At 46.2% G+C, this 19,243-nt stretch overlaps 1 protein-coding gene across 8 annotated transcripts in view; it reads right to left on the bottom strand.

Annotated features, from left to right (window-relative positions):
- The window catches only part of LOC121579514 (latent-transforming growth factor beta-binding protein 3), a 46,094-nt gene that overhangs the window by 17,149 nt on the left and 9,702 nt on the right, over window positions 1-19,243 (bottom strand). For 6 of the 8 annotated variants that reach the window (XM_041894155.2, XM_041894154.2, XM_041894152.2 and 3 more), the window contains 11 exons: window positions 10,014-10,295; window positions 9,640-9,803; window positions 9,410-9,515; window positions 3,303-3,392; window positions 2,956-3,072; window positions 2,338-2,499; window positions 2,069-2,206; window positions 1,519-1,532; window positions 1,349-1,418; window positions 1,107-1,193; window positions 832-960 (listed from right to left, as the gene is read on the bottom strand). In XM_041894155.2, coding sequence (XP_041750089.2) covers window positions 832-960; window positions 1,107-1,193; window positions 1,349-1,418; window positions 1,519-1,532; window positions 2,069-2,206; window positions 2,338-2,499; window positions 2,956-3,072; window positions 3,303-3,392; window positions 9,410-9,515; window positions 9,640-9,803; window positions 10,014-10,295 — 1,359 coding nt within the window. The remainder of the gene's footprint in view (window positions 1-831; window positions 961-1,106; window positions 1,194-1,348; window positions 1,419-1,518; window positions 1,533-2,068; window positions 2,207-2,337; window positions 2,500-2,955; window positions 3,073-3,302; window positions 3,393-9,409; window positions 9,516-9,639; window positions 9,804-10,013; window positions 10,296-19,243) is intronic. The other 2 variants (XM_041894151.2, XM_041894156.2) reach the window with 1 other exon arrangement.

Here is a 19,243-nt window from a genome sequence, read left to right on the forward strand (position 1 = left end):
ACCGAGAGTCCCATAGGGCAGCGCACAGCGCCGTCCGGGTTAGGGGAGGGTTTGGCCGGGGGTACTTGGCTCATCGCGTTCTCCTTGTGGTGGGCCGGGCGCCTGCAGGCTGACTTCGGTCGTCAGTTGAACAGTGTTTCCTCTGACACAAAGGTGCAGCTGGCTTCCGGGTTAAGCGAGTGGGTGTTAAAAAGCGCAGTTTGGTGGGTCATGTTTTGGAGGACACATGACTCAACCTTTGCCTCTCCTGAGCCCGTTGGGGAATTGCAGCGATGAGACAAGATTGTAATCATGAAATTGGGGTGAAAAAGGGGGTAAAAATTACAAACAAAAATGTTTTGCTTTTAGTTGCCTGGTTTGCTAGATTTACATATACTAAATTCATTTTTAAACGGATGGGTTTATTGGTGTTAAAATATACCAGTTATGCTATTTTGGACCACCAGGCTGCTGATGTCATGCATGTGAATCCTTAAGGAGATGGGTGGGGCTAAGGCTTAAGAGGGTGTGAACGATACTGAATGGGTGTAGACAAAGAAGAGCTCTCCAGAACGTGTACCAAAACATTCAAGGGTCATTTTCTCAAAAGTGGGGTTACAAATTCATCAACTTTCAAAGCAGAATTACTTTCCCATTGTTCCTCAACTGTAGTATATGATATACCATTTACTTTTATCCAATGTAAAAAACACAATTTCAAATGTTGCTACATAAGACCGAATCGAGCCAGTCGGTCACAATTGAACTTTTTGGATATAGCGTGCCAAAATCTTTACCCAGTAAATCCCTCCCATCCCTTTGGCCATGCCCCTATCCTGTCCCTTGACTTACCCACACAGGCGTTCCTCTGAGGGTGGAGCCGGTAGCCAGCATAGCACTCACACTTGTAGCCAGTGTGCACGTTGACACACTCCCCATGGCCACAGAGGTTCCTGTTCAGCCTGCACTCGTCTGTCTCTGCTGTGGGGAGGGGACACACAGCAATCTACCTAAGACAGTTGATCTCTGTACTGCACATCCCATCACGGTGACAACAACACTGCAGCTATAAGCTGAGAGTTAATAGGCTGATAGTAGTTTTGATTAGATTGTGTAGTGGAACTCACGTGAGACCTGCGTCTGTGCCACCTCCAGGGGGTCACTGCCTGGGTTCAACCTAATGATGGGCGGAGGGGTGGGCTTGGTGATGATCACTTTGGGACCCATCAGAGAAACAGACAGACCCAATCAATGCCCCATGTCTCCCTGAATATCAACAGGTTTCCCTAGCAAATGGGCTCTCTTGACCCTAATAGGACTTTCTGGATGAATACAAGTGAAATAAAGAATAAAGGAATGAGAGGCGTACCAGGGACATGGGGGCCGTGGGTGCTGATGGGAGACAGCTGCATGGGTGTGGTTGTCTCTGGAGGCTCCTCCTACAGGAAAGGGGACAGAGACACAGACATGTCTAAGAGGAGCTGCGGACACACAGTCTCTCGTATAATGACTGGTGTCTAAAGGAAAATAGTTTCTTACCGGGGGCTTGACTTCTAAAAAGGAGAACACACAGAGAAAAACAGGTCAAAATACTGAATAATTATCCATTTTCATTTACAGATGATGAATTTAGTCACTTTACCCTTACCTACATGTACATATTACCTCAATTACCTCGACTAACCTGTACCCCCACACATTGACTCGGTACCAGTACCCCCTGTATATAGCCTCGTTATTGTTATTTTATTGTGTTACTTTTTCAAACTTTAGTTTATTTAGTAAATATTTTCTTAACTCTTATTTTTCTTAAAACTGCATTGTTGGTTAAGGGCTTTTAAGTAAGCATTTCACAGTAAGGTCTACACCTGTTGTATTCGGCACATGTGATTAGATTTTTAAGCACTCTAAAGTCCCAGTAATATGGAGGCATCTCCCAATAGCCCGACTGCATTCTCTCACAAGCTTAGCAATCGCATCGGTCTAAGTGACTAAGTGAATCCAGAATGAAGTACATCTGTTGGCAGGCGGACAAAGGTAATCATGTCCACCCTTCATCTACTTCCTGGGGGAAGCCACAGTGACTCACTGTCTTTCTTGTGGCTCTTGTCAGGCTTGAGGGGGACCTGCTCCAGGCTGGTGTGGATCTGAGGTGGGAACGCCACCGTCTCCCGGACACTATGGAAGAAGTAGCCCTTCCCTGCTGGACAAATCTTACTGAAGGAGGCTGGGGGACCAGGGAGAGAGGAATAGAGGTGGAAAGACAAGAGGGGATGAGATGAGCACTAATCATACAGCATCTGACCTGTCAAATACTAGAAACCGACCCCCACTCTCCTACTCTAGCATCACACTGACCCGTGCCATCTTGGGGACACCTCTCACAGTTGGAGCCCCAGGCTTTGCCCACGGTGCAGCAGCACATCTCCTGGGACAGGGACGTGGGTAGGGCGTGCTCACAGCGACCCGCCTCTGTTACTATGAGGAAACACTGACCCTGCTCCACCGGAGACGGAGACTCTGACAGCCAGGACCAATCAGAAGAGAGCAAAACACAACAGAGGTTGGAGTTAGGACATTAGGCTGACAGAAGAGGTCAGTAAGGGTAGTGCTGTTTCTTGAAGGGAAAATCACATGACATTTCTATTATTTTAGATGTGGCATTTTAAGTAAGGACATAATGGATGTGTGAAAACACTGTACTAAATATGGGGACATAAAAGGCTAGTTGTCTGCTTTGGTGACAGCTTTATGGATGTGAAACATATTCAGCTCATCTACCTATCAGGTGCTGAGGTCACCACTTGACCACTCCATTGCCAAGAAACGAAAACCCCACAATAATTAATCTTCACACACGTGAGGAGAGGATGTATAGTGTATAGTGCTGCTGCTACTGAAAGTGATATGGCTGTGCTGAGTGAATGCAGAGTTGTGTGGAGAGCAGGTCTGACTGGAGGAGATTCTGAGTCTCACCCACACATCTAGTCCTGTCCAGGGTGAAGCCAGGCTTACAGGCACACAGGAAACTACCCTGGGTGTTCAGGCATTCTCCGTTCTGACACACCCCCTGCATGGTGCACTCGTTGATGTCTTACAGGTGAGAGACAAAGAAAGAGTTGGGGGAGAGAGAGAAAGTGAGGATTGGCTTTTTTCTCCTCACATTAGTGAAGCAAATGGGCAAAGTTTTACACTCATACCAGGCATACCAAATGCGTACCAAACAAAATGTGTTAAAACGTGTGTGTAAATTATCTATTGTTTGATACATCCTCCTGATGTGCGTTGAATCAGTCAGGGGAGAGGCAGTATGTTCATGCTACCTTGACAGTGGGTGCTGTTGAGTCTCTTGTAGCCCTGAGGGCAGGTGGAACCATAGTCCTCTATGATGGTATGCAGCTTCACTACAGCATCTGAGGGTGAGGCAGAGAAGGGGGGATCAAAAGAGGAGAGAATGGAAGAATGAGAGAGCAAGGAGAGACTACACACCGCTCATCAACAAAAATAAAAAAAAACATATCATAAAATGTCTGAGAATCTGATAAGACAGGCCTAAATCATTAGTAATGGATCAGGCCTATGTCAGTAGGATCCTACTCTGTTTCTAATAGCAGTAGCACACCTGATCTTAAGTAGCACACCTTAAGTAGCACACCTGATCTTAAGTACTTTACCAGCAGGAGGTCGTCGGATGAGGTTGTGTCTCTCTCTGGCGGGAGGTAAGCTTGGCTTTATACATAGTTTGGGCTTTGTCGAGTAAAGCTTAAACTATGTATTTAGATTGTAGTTAGGTATTGTAGGTAGTTATCGTGGGTTGTTGTATGTAATTATTGTAGGTTAGTATTGTATTCGACTGAGCCCGGTGAAGCACGAAGCTAGCTAGCTAACCCACTACCTGGACTAGCTAGCGGGTAGCTACTGGCAACTATTAGCAACGGTGGATAGTTGTTTCATGCCTGAGAGTGACTGTATTTAAGCCAGCTGGCTGCCTACAATAATTACATACAATAATGCCTACCATTCAGCTGTTTCTAAGCTCATTGTCTGAAGCGTTAACGTTAGGTAGTAAGTGGCTATTGTGCTTGAAATTTAGCTAGCTTGTTGCTACCTGGATAGCTACTAGTAAACAATAGCTGGAACGACCTAGCAAACAGACGCGAACTGGCTGAGTCAATTCAGTGGCTAGCTTTGCACTTGGCTAGCTAACAGTAGTAAGTTATAACCTACATTTATGTTTTGTTTTTACATATTGGTAGCCAGAGTCGTTCAAGGGAATTCGGGACATGGGTGACTAGTTAACGTTAGCTTGGCTCTCTCTGTGTGTTCGTGCCGTGAAAGGAGGGGTTTCTTCTTTGTCTGAAAGCAATGGCTAGCTATTATGCTAACTATTATAGCTAACTAACTGGCTGAATAAGTTGACGACGGACTCGCTCAAGCTGTCGGGACTAACCCACAACGTTAGATACGGACACTAATGATCTGCTTGGCGTGTTAACACACTGGTGGTTTGTTGTGGCCGAGTATTGGTGCTAAACCGTGTTGTTGGAGTCTGGCATGCTAGCTGGCTGTGGCGTCTTATGACTAGGTGCCCTGGAAGATTTTCACGGAAGAATACTGTACCAAGTTAGCTAGCTGAATAAACTAAGTTAGTCTATTCCTAGAAAACATTGAACCGCTGTAGTTTACAACAATTATAGTTTCTGAGGTGGAAGTTGGGAGAGTTATATTTGGGTGTTGTGGTGAGGGAGGCCCCGCTCTCTCCTTTCCCAGATGTTTAGTTCATTTCATTCCGATCTCCTTTGCATGATTGTAGCCATTTTCTGTAGCCTGTCAACTATGCCTCTGTCTATCCCTGTTCTCTCCTCTCCGCACAGGCTATACAAACACCTCACACCGCGTGACTGCTGCCTCTCTAACCTGGTGGTCCCTGCACGCACCCCCCACGTGGAGTTCCAGGTCTCAGGCAGCCTTTGGAACTGCCGTTCTGCTGCCAACAAGGCAGAGCTCATCTCAGCCTATGCTACCCTCCAGTCCCTCGACTTCTTGGCGCTGACGGAAACATGGATTACCACTGAAAACACTGCTACTCCTACTGCTCTCTCCTCGTCTGACCATGTGTTCTCGCATACCCCGAGAGCATCTGGTCAGCGGGGTGGTGGCACAGGAATCCTCATCTCTCCCAAGTGGACATTCTCTATTTTTCCCCTGACCCATCTGTCTATCTCCTCATTTGAATTCCATGCTGTCACAGTCACTAGCCCATTTAAGCTTAACATCCTTGTCATTTATCGCCCTCCAGGTTCCCTTGGAGAGTTCATCAATGAGCTTGACGTCTTGATAAGTTCCTTTCCTGAGGATGGCTCACCCCTCACAGTTCTGGGGGACTTCAACCTCCCTACGTCTACCTTTGACACATTTCTCTCTGCCTCCTTCTTTCCACTCCTCTCCTCTTTTGACCTCACCCTCTCACCGTCCCCCCCTACTCACAAGGCAGGCAATACGCTTGACCTCATCTTTACTAGATGCTGTTCTTCTACTAATCTCACTGCAACTCCCCTCCATGTCTCCGACCACTACTTTGTATCCTTTTCTCTCTCGCTCTCCTCCAACACTACTCACTCTGCCCCTACTCAGATGGTAATGCGCCGTCGCAACCTTCGCTCTCTCTCTCCCGCTACTCTCTCCTCTTCCATCCTATCATCTCTTCCCTCTGCTCAATCCTTCTCCCTCCAATCTCTTGATTCTGCATCCTCAACCCTCCTCTCCTCCCTTTCTGCATCCTTTGACTCTCTATGTCCCCTATCCTCCCGGCCGGCTCGGTCCTCCCCTCCAGCTCCGTGGCTTGATGACTCATTGCGAGCTCACAGAACAGGGCTCCGGGCAGCCGAGCGGAAATGGAGGAAAACTAGACTCCCTGCGGACCTGGCATCTTTTCACTCCCTCCTCTCTACATTTTCTTCATCTGTTTCTGATGCTAAAGCCACTTTCTACCACTCTAAATTACAAGCATCTGCCTCTAACCCTAGGAAGCTCTTTGCCACCTTCTCCTCCCTGCTGAATCCTCCTCCCCCTCCCCCCCTCCTCCCTCTCTGTGGATGACTTCGTCAACCATTTTGAAAAGAAGGTTGACGACATCCGATCCTCGTTTGTTAAGTGAAATGACACTGCTGGTCCTGCTCACACTGCCCTACCCTATGCTTTGACTTATTTCTCCCCTCTCTCTCCAGATAAAATCTTGCGACTTGTGACGGCCGGCCGCCCAACAACCTGCCCGCTTGACCCTATCCCCTCCTCTCTTCTCCAGACCATCTCCGGTGACCTTCTCCCTTACCTCACCTCGCTCATCAACTCATCCTTGACCGCTGGCTAAGTCCCTTCCATCTTCAAGAGAGCGAGAGTTGCACCCCTTCTCAAAAAACCAACACTTGATCACCTCTGATGTCAACAACTACAGACCAGTATCCCTTCTTTCTTTTCTCTCCAAAACTCTTGAGTGTGCCGTCTTTAGCCAACTCTCTTGCTATCTCTCTCAGAATGACCTTCTTGATCCAAACCAGTCAGGTTTCAAGACTGGTCATTCAACTGAGACTGCTCTTCTCTGTGTCACGGAGGCTCTCCGCACTGCTAAAGCTAACTCTCTCTCCTTTGCTCTTGTCCTTCTAGACCTGTCTGCTGCCTTTGATACTGTGAACCATCAGATCCTCCTCTCCACCCTCTCCGAGCTGGGCATCTCCGGCGCGACTCACTCTTGGATTGCGTCCTACCTGACCGGTCGCTCCTACCAAGTGGCGTGGCGAGAAGCTGTCTCCGCACCACGTGCTCTCACCACTGGTGTCCCCCAGGGCTCAGTTCTAGGCCCTCTCCTATTCTCGCTATACACCAAGTCACTTGGCTCTGTCATATCCTCACATGGCCTCTCCTATCATTGCTACGCAGACGACACACAACTAATCTTCTCCTTTCCCCCTTCTGATAACCAGGTGGCGAATCGCATCTCTGCATGTCTGGCAGACATATCAGTGTGGATGACGGATCACCACCTCAAGCTGAACCTTGGCAAGACGGAGCTGCTCTTCCTCCCGGGGAAGGACTGCCCGTTCCATGATCTCGCCATCACGGTTGACAACTCCGTTGTGTCCTCCTCCCAGAGTCCGAAGAGCCTTGGCGTGACCCTGGACAACACCCTGTCGTTCTCCGCTAACATCAAGGCGGTGACCCGATCCTGTAGGTTCATGCTCTACAACATTCGGAAAGTACGACCCTGCCTTACACAGGAAGCGGCACAGGTCCTAATCCAGGCACTTGTCATCTCCCGTCTGGATTACTGCAACTCGCTGTTGGCTGGGCTCCCTCCATTAAACCCCTACAACTCATCCAGAATGCCGCAGCCCGTCTGGTGTTCAACCTTCCCAAGTTCTCTCACGTCATCCCGCTCCTCCGCACACTCCACTGGCTTCCAGTTGAAGCTCGCATCTGCTACAAGACCATGGTGCTTGCCTACGGAGCTGTGAGGGGAACGGCACCTCCGTACCTTCAGGCTCTGATCAGTCCCTACACCCAAACTAGGGCATTGCGTTCATCCACCTCTGACCTGCTGGCCCCCCTACCTCTGCGGAAGCACAGTTCCCGCTCAGCCCAGTCAAAACTGTTCGCTGCTCTGGCACCCCAATGGTGGAACAAGCTCCCTCACGACGCCAGGACAGCGGAGTCACTCACCACCTTCCGGAGACACTTGAAACACCACCTCTTTAAGGAATACCTGGGATAGGATAAAGTAATCCTTCTACCCACCCCCCCCCCAGTTAGTCATACACTAGGGAAAGGGGATACCTAGTCAGTTGCACAACTGAATGCCTTCAACCAAAATGTGTGTTCCGAATTTAACTCAACCCCTCTGAATCAGAGAGGTGCGGGGGGCTGTCTTAATCAACATCGGCACTTGGGAGCAATTGTCGTTGGGGGTTATCTGCCTTGCTCAAGGGAAGAATGGCAGATTTTTCCACTTTACCAGCTCGAGGATTCGAACCAGTGACCCTTCGGTTACTAGCCCACCGCTCTTAACCACTAGGCTACCTGCTGCCCTGGACTAAGTAGCTCATTTAGCTGTTCCCTCTTTAGTCTGTCAGCATAGGAAGCATGACAGTAAGTGTGTGTGGTTCCATGGGACAAAGATATCTGTATAGATGAGACACGTTTGATCAGAGCCTGGGTTTGAGAGATTACAGGTATCCAAGCATGAGTATGAAACAAGGAGTACTAAAAGAGGGAAAATAAAATAAAAGAGAGGTAAAGCGACCAAGTCAAATTCCACCTCGTCTCGGAAAGAGAGATTAAACCGAAAGGAATCAAATGAAGATAGAAAAAATTGTGGTCTATGAGTGATTTTTCCTCCAGGCAGAAATATTGAAAGAATGCTTTTGTGGGAAACTGTGGGAGCATTGCGTTCCAGAATACCTTTCAAAAATAGATTGATGAAAAGTACAACTTCAAAAAGTTATGCTTCCCAAGAAAAGGCCAGAATCATATTTTCCACTTGCTTGTGTCTGTTCATACGCAGAAGACATGTCTCATAAAAACAATACAACGTTCCTTCAACGTTACTAGAAAAGAGGCGAGAAGCACGCCAGACAGGGACCCTGCTGTCCCAAGTTGGAAGATTAACCATAACTATCATTTTCTTACAAAGGTTTCTTTGTCTGACACACAAATGAGGAATGGAGTAATAGAAAAATGGAAAAAGGTAAGCCAAGACTTTCATGGGGCGCAGCTTGAAATTCAATCTTCAGCAATTCGATGACAGTATTCCACTGGCCTGGCACATGGGAAGACACGTAACTGCAGAGTTATTTTCTGTCTCTCTCACTCTCTCTCGCTCTCTCGCTCTCCCTCACTCACTTGCACACACATGCACACACACACACACATGCACACACACACACACACACACATACACACACATGCGTACACACTTATACAAACATAGACATACACAAATCGCTTGCGTTAATGCAGGCTCATTATTTCATAAGCTGGGAATGAATGATTGGCGTGGACGCTTGACGTTTTTTGGCTCCATAAACAAATAACAATGCGTATAACAGCAGAGAGATCCAGATCAGATGGACATCTGCCAAGGAGTTAGATTATAAATAATGGAAGCTCAGTTGTCACACCTGACAGATAATCATCTAGATGATTATCTGTCACTATACTATACATACACTATACTATACACTATACTATACAACTATACAAGACAGATAATCACTATACATGACAGATAATCACTATACATGACAGATAATCACTATACATGACAGATATGCAGTTAGAGATGTTGGATAGAAGATCACAAATGAAAGAATGTCAGATCACCAGTAGTCCAGGAAATACACACACACAAGTCCATTCTGAGGCATTTGTTACTCACATGGTAGCTTGGGACATTTATAACATTTGTTTTGTCCCCAGGAGTTCCCGACACTTCCACAGCAGTCCTCCTGGTTGGTCAGTACAGGGAGAGGGGTACTGCTACACTGAAGCACATGGCGTGAGAAAGGGAAAGAAAGAGGGAAATGTACAAAATGGCGATTGAAAAACCATAACACATTTATTGTATGTAAAGTGACAATCACTGTGTCGATGGGCGGTGTAACTCACAGCTTGTTTGGGCGTGGTCTCCTGGAAGCACCGCCCCCTGGGTTTGTGTGTCTGAGGGGTCAAGCGTGTCACGGTTTTATGAGGGGGCTTCGAATCCGATTGGTCGAGAGGGTGGATGACAACGGATGTGTCGTGTGCATGGTGGACACGGACATTGAACTGCACTAAAAAGAGAAAGCGAGAGAGCGAGAGAGAGTAGCAGAGGGAAGAGAGATGCCAAGAAAGAGGAAGAGAAAAACACAAGGGAGATTACATTAATATGATTACAGTTCTGTATAATGTCACCCAAAACAAACTGCTACATGGGCACAGGTATTGATATATACAGCAATATGACTGTGGTTTCAGTGCCCACAGTTTGCCATAATGGTTACCTTCTGATGAGTGATGTCCTGCTCCCTGTGCCAGGGGAAGGGTGAACACAGAGTGGGTCTGTGCCAGCTGTGGTCGCCCCATGGCCGCCTGCTCGCCCTGGCTCTGGCCGTCTGGCAGCACTGACAGCGTGTAGACGGGTTGCTTGTTGCCCCGCGCCGCCTGGGCCTCAGGCATCTGCCGGAGCGGGAACTGGCACAGGCGACCAGTGAAACCTGGCGGGCACAGGCAGTGGGTCCGCGAGCTGCACACCCCTCCATTCATACAGGTCAGTGGACACACAACTAAAGAGACAGGGAGAGAGAAAGAGGTGTTGTTACTAAATACAAAATAAAACACATCACCAAGACATTAGGAGAGGAAAAACATGTACACATGGCGAACATCATCAACATAACGTAATGTTGTGCTTTTTTTCATTTGGAACATTATTTTAAACAGAGAGCAGTTGGGACTTTTACAATAGCAGGACCATAGCTCCAGTAGAAAATAAACATGTCATCCCCCACGAATGATGGAGCGCCCCCCTTGGGCCAATCAGTGTAATTTTGTAAATCCCGGATCTCTATGGCAAGACGCATCATTCCAGTAGAAAATAAACATGTCATCCCCCTTTTACATTACATTTTAGTCATTTAGCAGACGCTCTTATCCAGAGCGACTTACAGTTAGTGAGTGCATACATTATTTTTTTATTTTTCATACTGGCCCCCCGTGGGAATCGAACCCACAACCCTGGCGTTGCAAACGCCATGCTCTACCAACTGAGCTACATCCCTAAATCCATGAATGATGGAGCGCCCCCCTTGGGCCAATCAGTGTAATTTTGTAAATCCTGGATCTCTATGGCAAGAAGCATCATTCACCCAAGTTTCGTCAAAATCAGACCAGTGAGGGCGGTGCACAATTGGCCCAGCGTCGTCCAGGTTCGGGGAGGGTTTGGCGGGGGGGTTTTACTTGGCTCACCGCCCTCTAGCGGCTCCTTGTGGTGGGCCAGGCGCCTGCAGGCTGACTTCGGTCGTCAGTTGGACAGCGCTTCCTCTGACACATTGGTGTGGCTGGCTTCTGGGTTAAGCGGGCGGGTGTTAAGAAGTGCGGTTTGGTGGGTCATGTTTCGGAGGACGCATGACTCGACCTTTGCTTCTCCCGAGCCCGTTGGGGAGTTGCAGCGATGAGACAAGATCGTAATTGGATATCATGAAATTGGGCCAGTGGTGTCTGAGATATTGCGTATAACTAACGTATGTACAGTTGATTACTATAGCACCTCCCTTGGGCCAATCAGTGTAATTTTCTAAATGAAGGATTTTTATGGCAAGACGCATCATTCACACATCATTTTCATCCAAATCGGGCCAGTGGTGTCTGAGATATTGCATGGATTAGCTATACTCATATCCCTGAGCATGTGTGCCAAATCTCAGCACTGTGCGTCAAACAGATCAAGAGATATAAACATGTGCCCATTATAATGCCACTGTGTGGTCGATATGAATGTTCTTGCATTTGTTGAGTTGTGATAGTGTTTGCAACATGTGTACCAAATGTTGTTACAATACGAATATCCTCGACTGATTTATATGCATTTATGTGCCAGACCACGCCCACTTGAATGTTTATTGGTCAATAGTGGTTGACCACGACTGTACAGCTTAAAAACACTTGCAACACTTAATTATTATGAAGCTACTATTTGTAACTTGAAGCAGTATACTATTACTTCTATGCTGCAACTATTCTGTATAGCAACTAGGGGAATGGACTGAACATGATCCTTTACTATCTAATTACAATAACCTTTACCAGATTTCATACATTTCATTCTGATTGCAATCAAAACTTTTGTCATCAGCAGGTAGTAGAATATTAACCTCTGGAAGCTGGATCAACACCTCTGGGGCACCTTCCCTCTAAACCAGTACTGATAGGAATGTACTGTGGTGGTGGTATAATGCATGACAGGAGAGGACTCACATTTCGCTGATCAATGTAAGCTGTTAATGAATCTAATCAGAGGGATGTTTGATGAGATCTATGGGGACTTCAGCATTACAGGTTGACCTGTCATGCTTTAATGTCTTCAAATGGCAGCAGTTACATTAGACTGCTTCCTCAGATATGAAATTCTGTGATATTTTGCCCCAGAGCAGTAACGGTCTGATATTCAGACCACTAGTTCCATCACTGAGGACGTCTGTGTGGGTGCATGTGTGTGTGTGTTGTTTCTCTGCTACGTGGATATTCCAAAGATCTTGACAATAGTTACAGTGGGGAGAACAAGTATTTGATACACTGCCGATTTTGCAGGTTTTCCTACTTAGAAAGCATGTAGAGGTCTGTAATTTTTATCATAGGTACACTTCAACTGTGAAAAAAATCCAGAAAATCACATTGTATGATTTTTAAGTAATTAATTTGCATTTTATGCATTACATAAGTATTTGATCACCTACCAACCAGTAAGAATTCCGGCTCTCACAGACCTGTTAGTTTTTCTTTAAGAAGCCCTCCTGTTCTCCACTCATTAACTGTATTAACTGCACCTGTTTGAACTCATTACCTGTATAAAAGACACCTGTCCACACACTCAATCAAACAGACTCCAACCTCTCCACAATGGCCAAGACCAGAGAGCTGTGTAAGGACATCAGGGATAAAATTGTAGACCTGCACAAGGCTGGGATGTGCTACAGGACAATAGGCAAGCATTTTGGTGAGAAGGCAACAACTGTTGGCGCAATTATTAGAAAATGGAAGAAGTTCAAGATGACGGTCAATCACCCTCGGTCTGGGGCTCCATGCAAGATCTCACCTCGTGGGGCATCAATGATCATGAGGAAGGTGAGGGATCAGCCCAGAACTACACGGCAGGACCTGGTCAATGACCTGAAGAGAGCTGGGACCACAGTCTCAAAGAAAACCATTAGTAACACACTACGCCGTCATGGATTAAAATCATGCAGCGCACGCAAGGTCCCCCTACTCAAGCCAGCGCATGTCCAGGCCCGTCTGAAGTTTGCCAATGACCATCTGGATGATCCAGAGGAAGAATGGGAGAAGGTCATGTGGTCTGATGAGACAAAAATAGAGCTTTTTGGTCTAAACTCCACTCGCCGTGTTTGGAGGAAGAAGAAGGATGAGTACAACCCCAAGAACACCATCCCAACCGTGAAGCATGGAGGTGGAAACATCATTCTTTGGGGATGCTTTTCTGCAAAGGGGACAGGACGACTGCACCGTATTGAGGGGAGGATGGATGGGGCCATGTATCGCGAGATCTTGGCCAACAACCTCCTTCCCTCAGTAAGAGTATTGAAGATGGGTCGTGGCTGGGTCTTCCAGCATGACAACGACCCGAAACACACAGCCAGGGCAACTAAGGAGTGGCTCCGTAAGAAGCATCTCAAGGTCCTGGAGTGGCCTAGCCAGTCCCCAGACCTGAACCCAATAGAAAATCTTTGGAGGGAGCTGAAAGTCCGTATTGCCCAGCGACAGCCCCGAAACCTGAAGGATCTGGAGAAGGTCTGTATGGAGGAGTGGGCCAAAATCCATGCTGCAGTGTGTGCAAACCTGGTCAAGACCTACAGGAAACGTATGATCTCTGTAATTGCAAACAAAGGTTTCTGTACCAAATATTAAGTTCTGCTTTTCTGATGTATCAAATACTTATGTCATGCAATAAAATGCAAATTAATTACTTAAAAATCATACAATGTGATTTTCTGGATTTTTATTTTAGATTCCGTCTCTCACAGTTGAAGTGTACCTATGATAAAAATTACAGACCTCTACATGCTTTGTAAGTAGGAAAACCTGCAAAATCGGCAGTGTATCAAATACTTGTTCTCCCCACTGTATATAACAGTGTAGCTGTGTTAATTTACATACAAATGTAATTCCCATTACCATTGTCCGGCCACCCCATCTCACATGTCACTGTAGGCAATGTGTGGCCTGTGCTCAGCTGCTCCATTCCATGTGCATGGCCCTGGGTATGGTCTGTCTATGAAATGTCTGCAGTCAGTCAGTGTTGTTATTGTATTCTGTGATGTGTGGGTTGAAACCGCTTGCATGATCTGTTTCCTCTGTCTTTATTTAGCTGTCCAGGCAGCTGAATGTGTCCAAAGGAAGGGTTGGCAGTTCACAAGATCCTAGCCTTCCCTCGGCACTCCCGTTGAGGGGAGTCTGCAGTTACCATAGATACCACAGTCCGTGTCTAGCAACCTTCCTCTCTGTATGGCTTAGAGAATAATCGCAATTAGAAAGGATTTGTTTAAATTTAAACTAGCCTCTGAAGGGTTTACCGGTAATGCCCATTTTCAGATATTTAGATACCTCGACCTTGTTCTTTTAGGTACTACTCTGGAAAATATTGCGTTGAGAGAGCTTTCTCCATAGATGCCACGTATCAAGTTTCGTGCAGATTGGTCATTCGATGCCAGAAGAGTAGCGTTTTAAGTGTTTTTCATATAATTCAAAATGGCAGAAGATCCATCATGGCAGACCTTATGGGTCCCTGAGGCAAATTTGGTCCTTGTGAGAAGAGGGACGTATGTACCGAATTTCATGACTTTAGGTCAAATGGAGTGAAGGGCGTGACCTTTCAACATTTGCATTTTCAATCTCTTGCTATAGCACCACCATCTGGCCAATCAGTGTAATTTTGTAAATACCGGACCTCTATGGCAAGACACATCATCCACCCAAGTTTCGTAAAAATTGGGCCAGTGCTGTCTGAGATATTGCATGTGACTACCGTACAAATGTACTAATGGACAGAGACAGATCCACAGTATTCCCCCCCAGATTTCCTCGTGGGGAACAACAACACCCTGATGTCAGGAGTTTCCAGTATTAGTCACCCCCACAAGGTCACTTTGGATTTCAGGACTAAATGACACAGTCAAATCACATCAGCTCCACGTACAAACAAGCTGCCTCAGCCAATCAGCAGCAGGGGGTGGGGGTGGGGCTGGCTGTGGATGAGAGCAGGCCAGAGCAGAACACTGATAGGAATGACGTCTTTTTACTGGGATTTGGAAAAGATTTGAAACCACAGGAGCTCTGCTTAAAGAAAAAGCTTCATGCCATATATGCCGTTCTGTAGGTTTCCCTTCGTGTTTACTTTTATGGTAGCTAGTTTTCTCCCTAAAAAGGAGAATCAGATGAAATAGTGGGAGCCGAGATCTGGGAGCTAGGAGTACATACCAGACTGAGACGTTCAGCAATAATAATGGAATCATAACTTAATTCAAGATATGCTGTGTTAAGATATGCTGCAATACATGCTGTAATAACACACATAGTTCAATAGACATACAACATAAAATGTTGAAACTTTTAATCAACGACTAAATGTTGTAGTCTCTCTCTGTCCCATAATGTGGCCATGAAATAAAGCAGAAGTTGAAGCTCAGTGGTTTGGATGTCTTTCCCTGCAGTCTAGCATAACAGTATCACAGACCTGCAGCAGTGTGAGTCCCTGGGCAGGAAGAGAGAGAGAGAGAGAGAGATAGAGAGAGTGACGACTCAGCACCTCTGACTGACACAGAGACCCACCCAGTGGTTGAGATGAGGCCTCTTCGTGTTACCCGCCCCGCAGAGTAGAGCTCCACACACTGAAGCAATTAGGCCTGGACTGCCTCGGAGTCTAGGCCGCTGTGTAATGACGGGACTAGATCACCTCAAACACAGCAGGGACATCTTTAAACCAATGAAAGTCAAGGAAAAGAGCAACTGGAGAAATCACAGCCATAATGAAATTACATGAGGCTGTGCAGCTTATGTTTAAATGTGTAGTGGGATAGGCTGGGTTGTTCTGACGCAGCCTGCACTGCCTGCACCATAATTAAACTTGACAGTGGTCTTTAACCATACACCCAAAACAGGCAGCTACACGCAGCAGCAGGTTAATGGGGAGGCTCACAGATAGCAGGGGAAAACCTGGAGAGTAAATCCAGCTGGAGAAGGACTTCCCTTCCCCACGCACAGCTCTCCAGACATCTATTGTGTGTCTGATTACTTTTTGTCTCAGTAGAGAAAGCTGGAAAGACGGAGAGAGAAAGCGGAGAAAGCTGTTGGGAATGGAGAATTGGGAAGAGAACAGAGAAAGAGACGGAGAAAGAAAGACAGGGGCGTAGCCTCCTTCCAAACCCGATTATACAACTTCAACCCACAGAGACCGGAGAGACAACATAGGAAAAGTCTGGTAAGGCTAGGGGAGAGGGCCCGTCTGGCAGAGAAGCTGTCTAAGAGAGAGCAGAGTAGACCCTCTGACGGGGAACAGGAGCTCACAGCAGTCACACAGGCACACATGCACACACACACACACACAAACTCCATGGCCAACAACTCCATGACCAACAACAGGAAGGGGTTCTATGAAAAAAAAATTACACAGCCTTTAGGTAATGTTACTCAAAATTATACCTTTGTCTCCATGAAAATATTGCACACATACCTTGAAGCAGACTGTACATAAGCTGTGGTTAAAATAAAATCTGGTGAATGAGCCTTTCTTTTGATGTTTAGAACTAACCCCAGCATGGGGCTTCACAACAGAGACTACATCACATTGCTGTCTGCCATCTCTAGCACACCTCTTGCTGTGTGCTTGTATTTAGAATGTTAATCCCTTCCCCACAGATTAGCTAGTTGTGTGGCGTACTGGTGCTTAGCATGACAGGCTAACCACATATCTTATGAGGTAGAGAGGGTGGACCTCCAAGTCCACTAATCAGACTACACCACACTGACTGGACCAGGAGGCCAGGTCTCAGACTGGTCTTCTCACAGTAAATAGGAGGGATTTAAACTAGACTCTCCTCCACATCTGCTTCCTCTATCTAAACCCAGTACAGGGCAGCTTAAGAGACCTGGGTATAATGCACATGGACTAATACTTTCTGCAGACTGTGTCTGAGTGAGTGAAATTATCGTGGGACTGTTATGATCCAGTCATGATAATATGTGTTCCAATGCATCCTTGAATTATGAAACCCAACTTGGCACACAAAGTCTGCAGATGGGAAATTCTCCCACTCTATTGAGTGGGTAGCAGGCAGTCAGAATGGCCTAGAATAGATCATCTGAAACACTAAAGCCACCCAGCTATAGGATCACTCCAACAAATGCTTGGTGCTATCTAGGCTATATTATACAGTGCTATATATTATAAAGCACTTCTATGAAACCCATGATACCAATATGGATATAAATTCTCAGTCACCACCATTAATACTGTGGTCCAAATCCTCAGGGAATGTTTTTTTAGATTTTGCTCACATCTCACTTTCACATTATACCATTTTATTGGCATGTCTTCGGATATAGATTTCATACTCAAAATTGGGTCACATGTGTTCCAAACCGTAGTCAAAGGGGAAATCTTTTTTCCTATCCAGCATGTGCTGGAAGCAAAAGAGAGAAAAGAGAGGGGGAGAGAAGGAGGAAGAAAGGAACAAATGCTTTAAAGCTCTTCTCGTGTTTTATGTGAGAGCTCCTTCCTCATAATGCCATGATTTAGACCAGTGGTATTTAAAATCGGGGTAACTGCGGTGGGGTCTCCAAAATTGTTTTTGATATACATTGCATTCGTAAAGTTTTCAGACCCCTTCCCTCTTTCCACATTTTTTATGTTACAGCCTTATTCTAACATGGATTAAATAAATGAAAATGTCCTCATCAATATACACACAATACCCCATAATGACAAAGCGAAAACAGGTTTTTAGAAACATTTTCAAATGTATTAAAAATAAAAAACAGAAATACCTTATAACTATTCAGACCCTTTGCTATGACACTCGAAATTGAGCTCAGGTGCATCCTGTTTCCATTGATCATCCTTGAGATGTTTCTACAACTTGATTGGAGTCCACCTGTGGTAAATTCAATTGATTGGACATGATTTGGAAAGGCACACACCTGTCTATATAAGGTCCCGCAGTTGACAGTGCATGTCAGAGCAAAAACCAAGCCATGAGGACGAAGGAATTGTCCGTAGAGCTCCAAGACAGGATTGTGTCCAGGCACAGATCTGGGTAAGGGTACCAAAACATTTCTGCAGCATTGAAGGTCCCCAAGAACACAGTGGCCTCCATCATTAAATGGAAGAAGTTTGGAACCACCAAGACTCTACCTAGAGCTGGCCGCTCGGCCAAAATGAGCAATCGGGGGAAAAGGGCCTTGGTCAGGGAGGTGACCAAGAACCCGATGGTCACTCTGACAGAGCTCCAGAGTTCCTCTGTGGAGATGGGAGAACCATCCAGAAGGACAACCATCTCTGCAGCACTCCACCAATCAGGCCTTTATGGTAGAGTGGCCAGACGGAAGCCACTCCTCAGTAAAAGGCACATGACAGCCGGCTTGGAGTTTGCCAAAAGGCACCTAACGACTCTCAGACCATGAGAAACAAGATTATTTGGTCTGATGAAAGCAAGATTAAACTCTTTGGCCTGAATGCCAAGTGACACGTCTGGAGGAAACCTGACACCATCCCTACGGTGAAGCATGGTGGTGGCAGCATCATGCTGTGGGGAAGTTTTTCAGCGGCAGGGACTGGGAGACTAGTCAGGATCGAGGGAAAGATGAACGGAGCATAGTACAGAGAGATCCTTGATGAAAAACTGCTCCAGAGCGCTCAGGACCTCAGACTGGGGCGAAGGTTCACCTTCCAACAGGACAACGACCCTAAGCACACAGCCAAGACAACGCAGGAGTGGCTTCGGGACAAGTCTCTGAATGTCCTTGAGTGGCCCAGCCAGAGCCCGGACTTGAACCCGATCAAACATCTCTGGAGAGACCTGAAAATAGCTGTGCAGGGACGCTCCTCATCCAACCATACAGCTTGAGAGGATCTGCAGAGAAGAATGGGAGAAACTCCCCAAATACAGGTGTGCCAAGCTTGTAGCGTCATACCCAAGAAGACTTGAGGCTGTAATCGCTGGCAACGGTGCTTCAACAAAGTACTGAGTAAATGGTTTGAATACTTTATACATTTTCAAACATTTCTAAGAATCTGTTTGTGCTTTGTCATTTTGGGGTATTGCGTGTAGATTGATGAGGGGAAAAATATATTTAATCCTTTTAGAATAAGGCTGGAACATAATAACATTTGGAAAAAGTAAAGGGGTCTGAATACTTTCCAATGCACTATGTTTATGTATACACACTTTTTTTATTTTTTGTGGGTGGGAACAGAAAATTAAGAGTACAGATTATTATATGGGAC

The sequence above is a fragment of the Coregonus clupeaformis genome, chromosome 13, assembly GCF_020615455.1.
Source record: "Coregonus clupeaformis isolate EN_2021a chromosome 13, ASM2061545v1, whole genome shotgun sequence".
Lineage (NCBI taxonomy): Eukaryota > Metazoa > Chordata > Actinopteri > Salmoniformes > Salmonidae > Coregonus > Coregonus clupeaformis.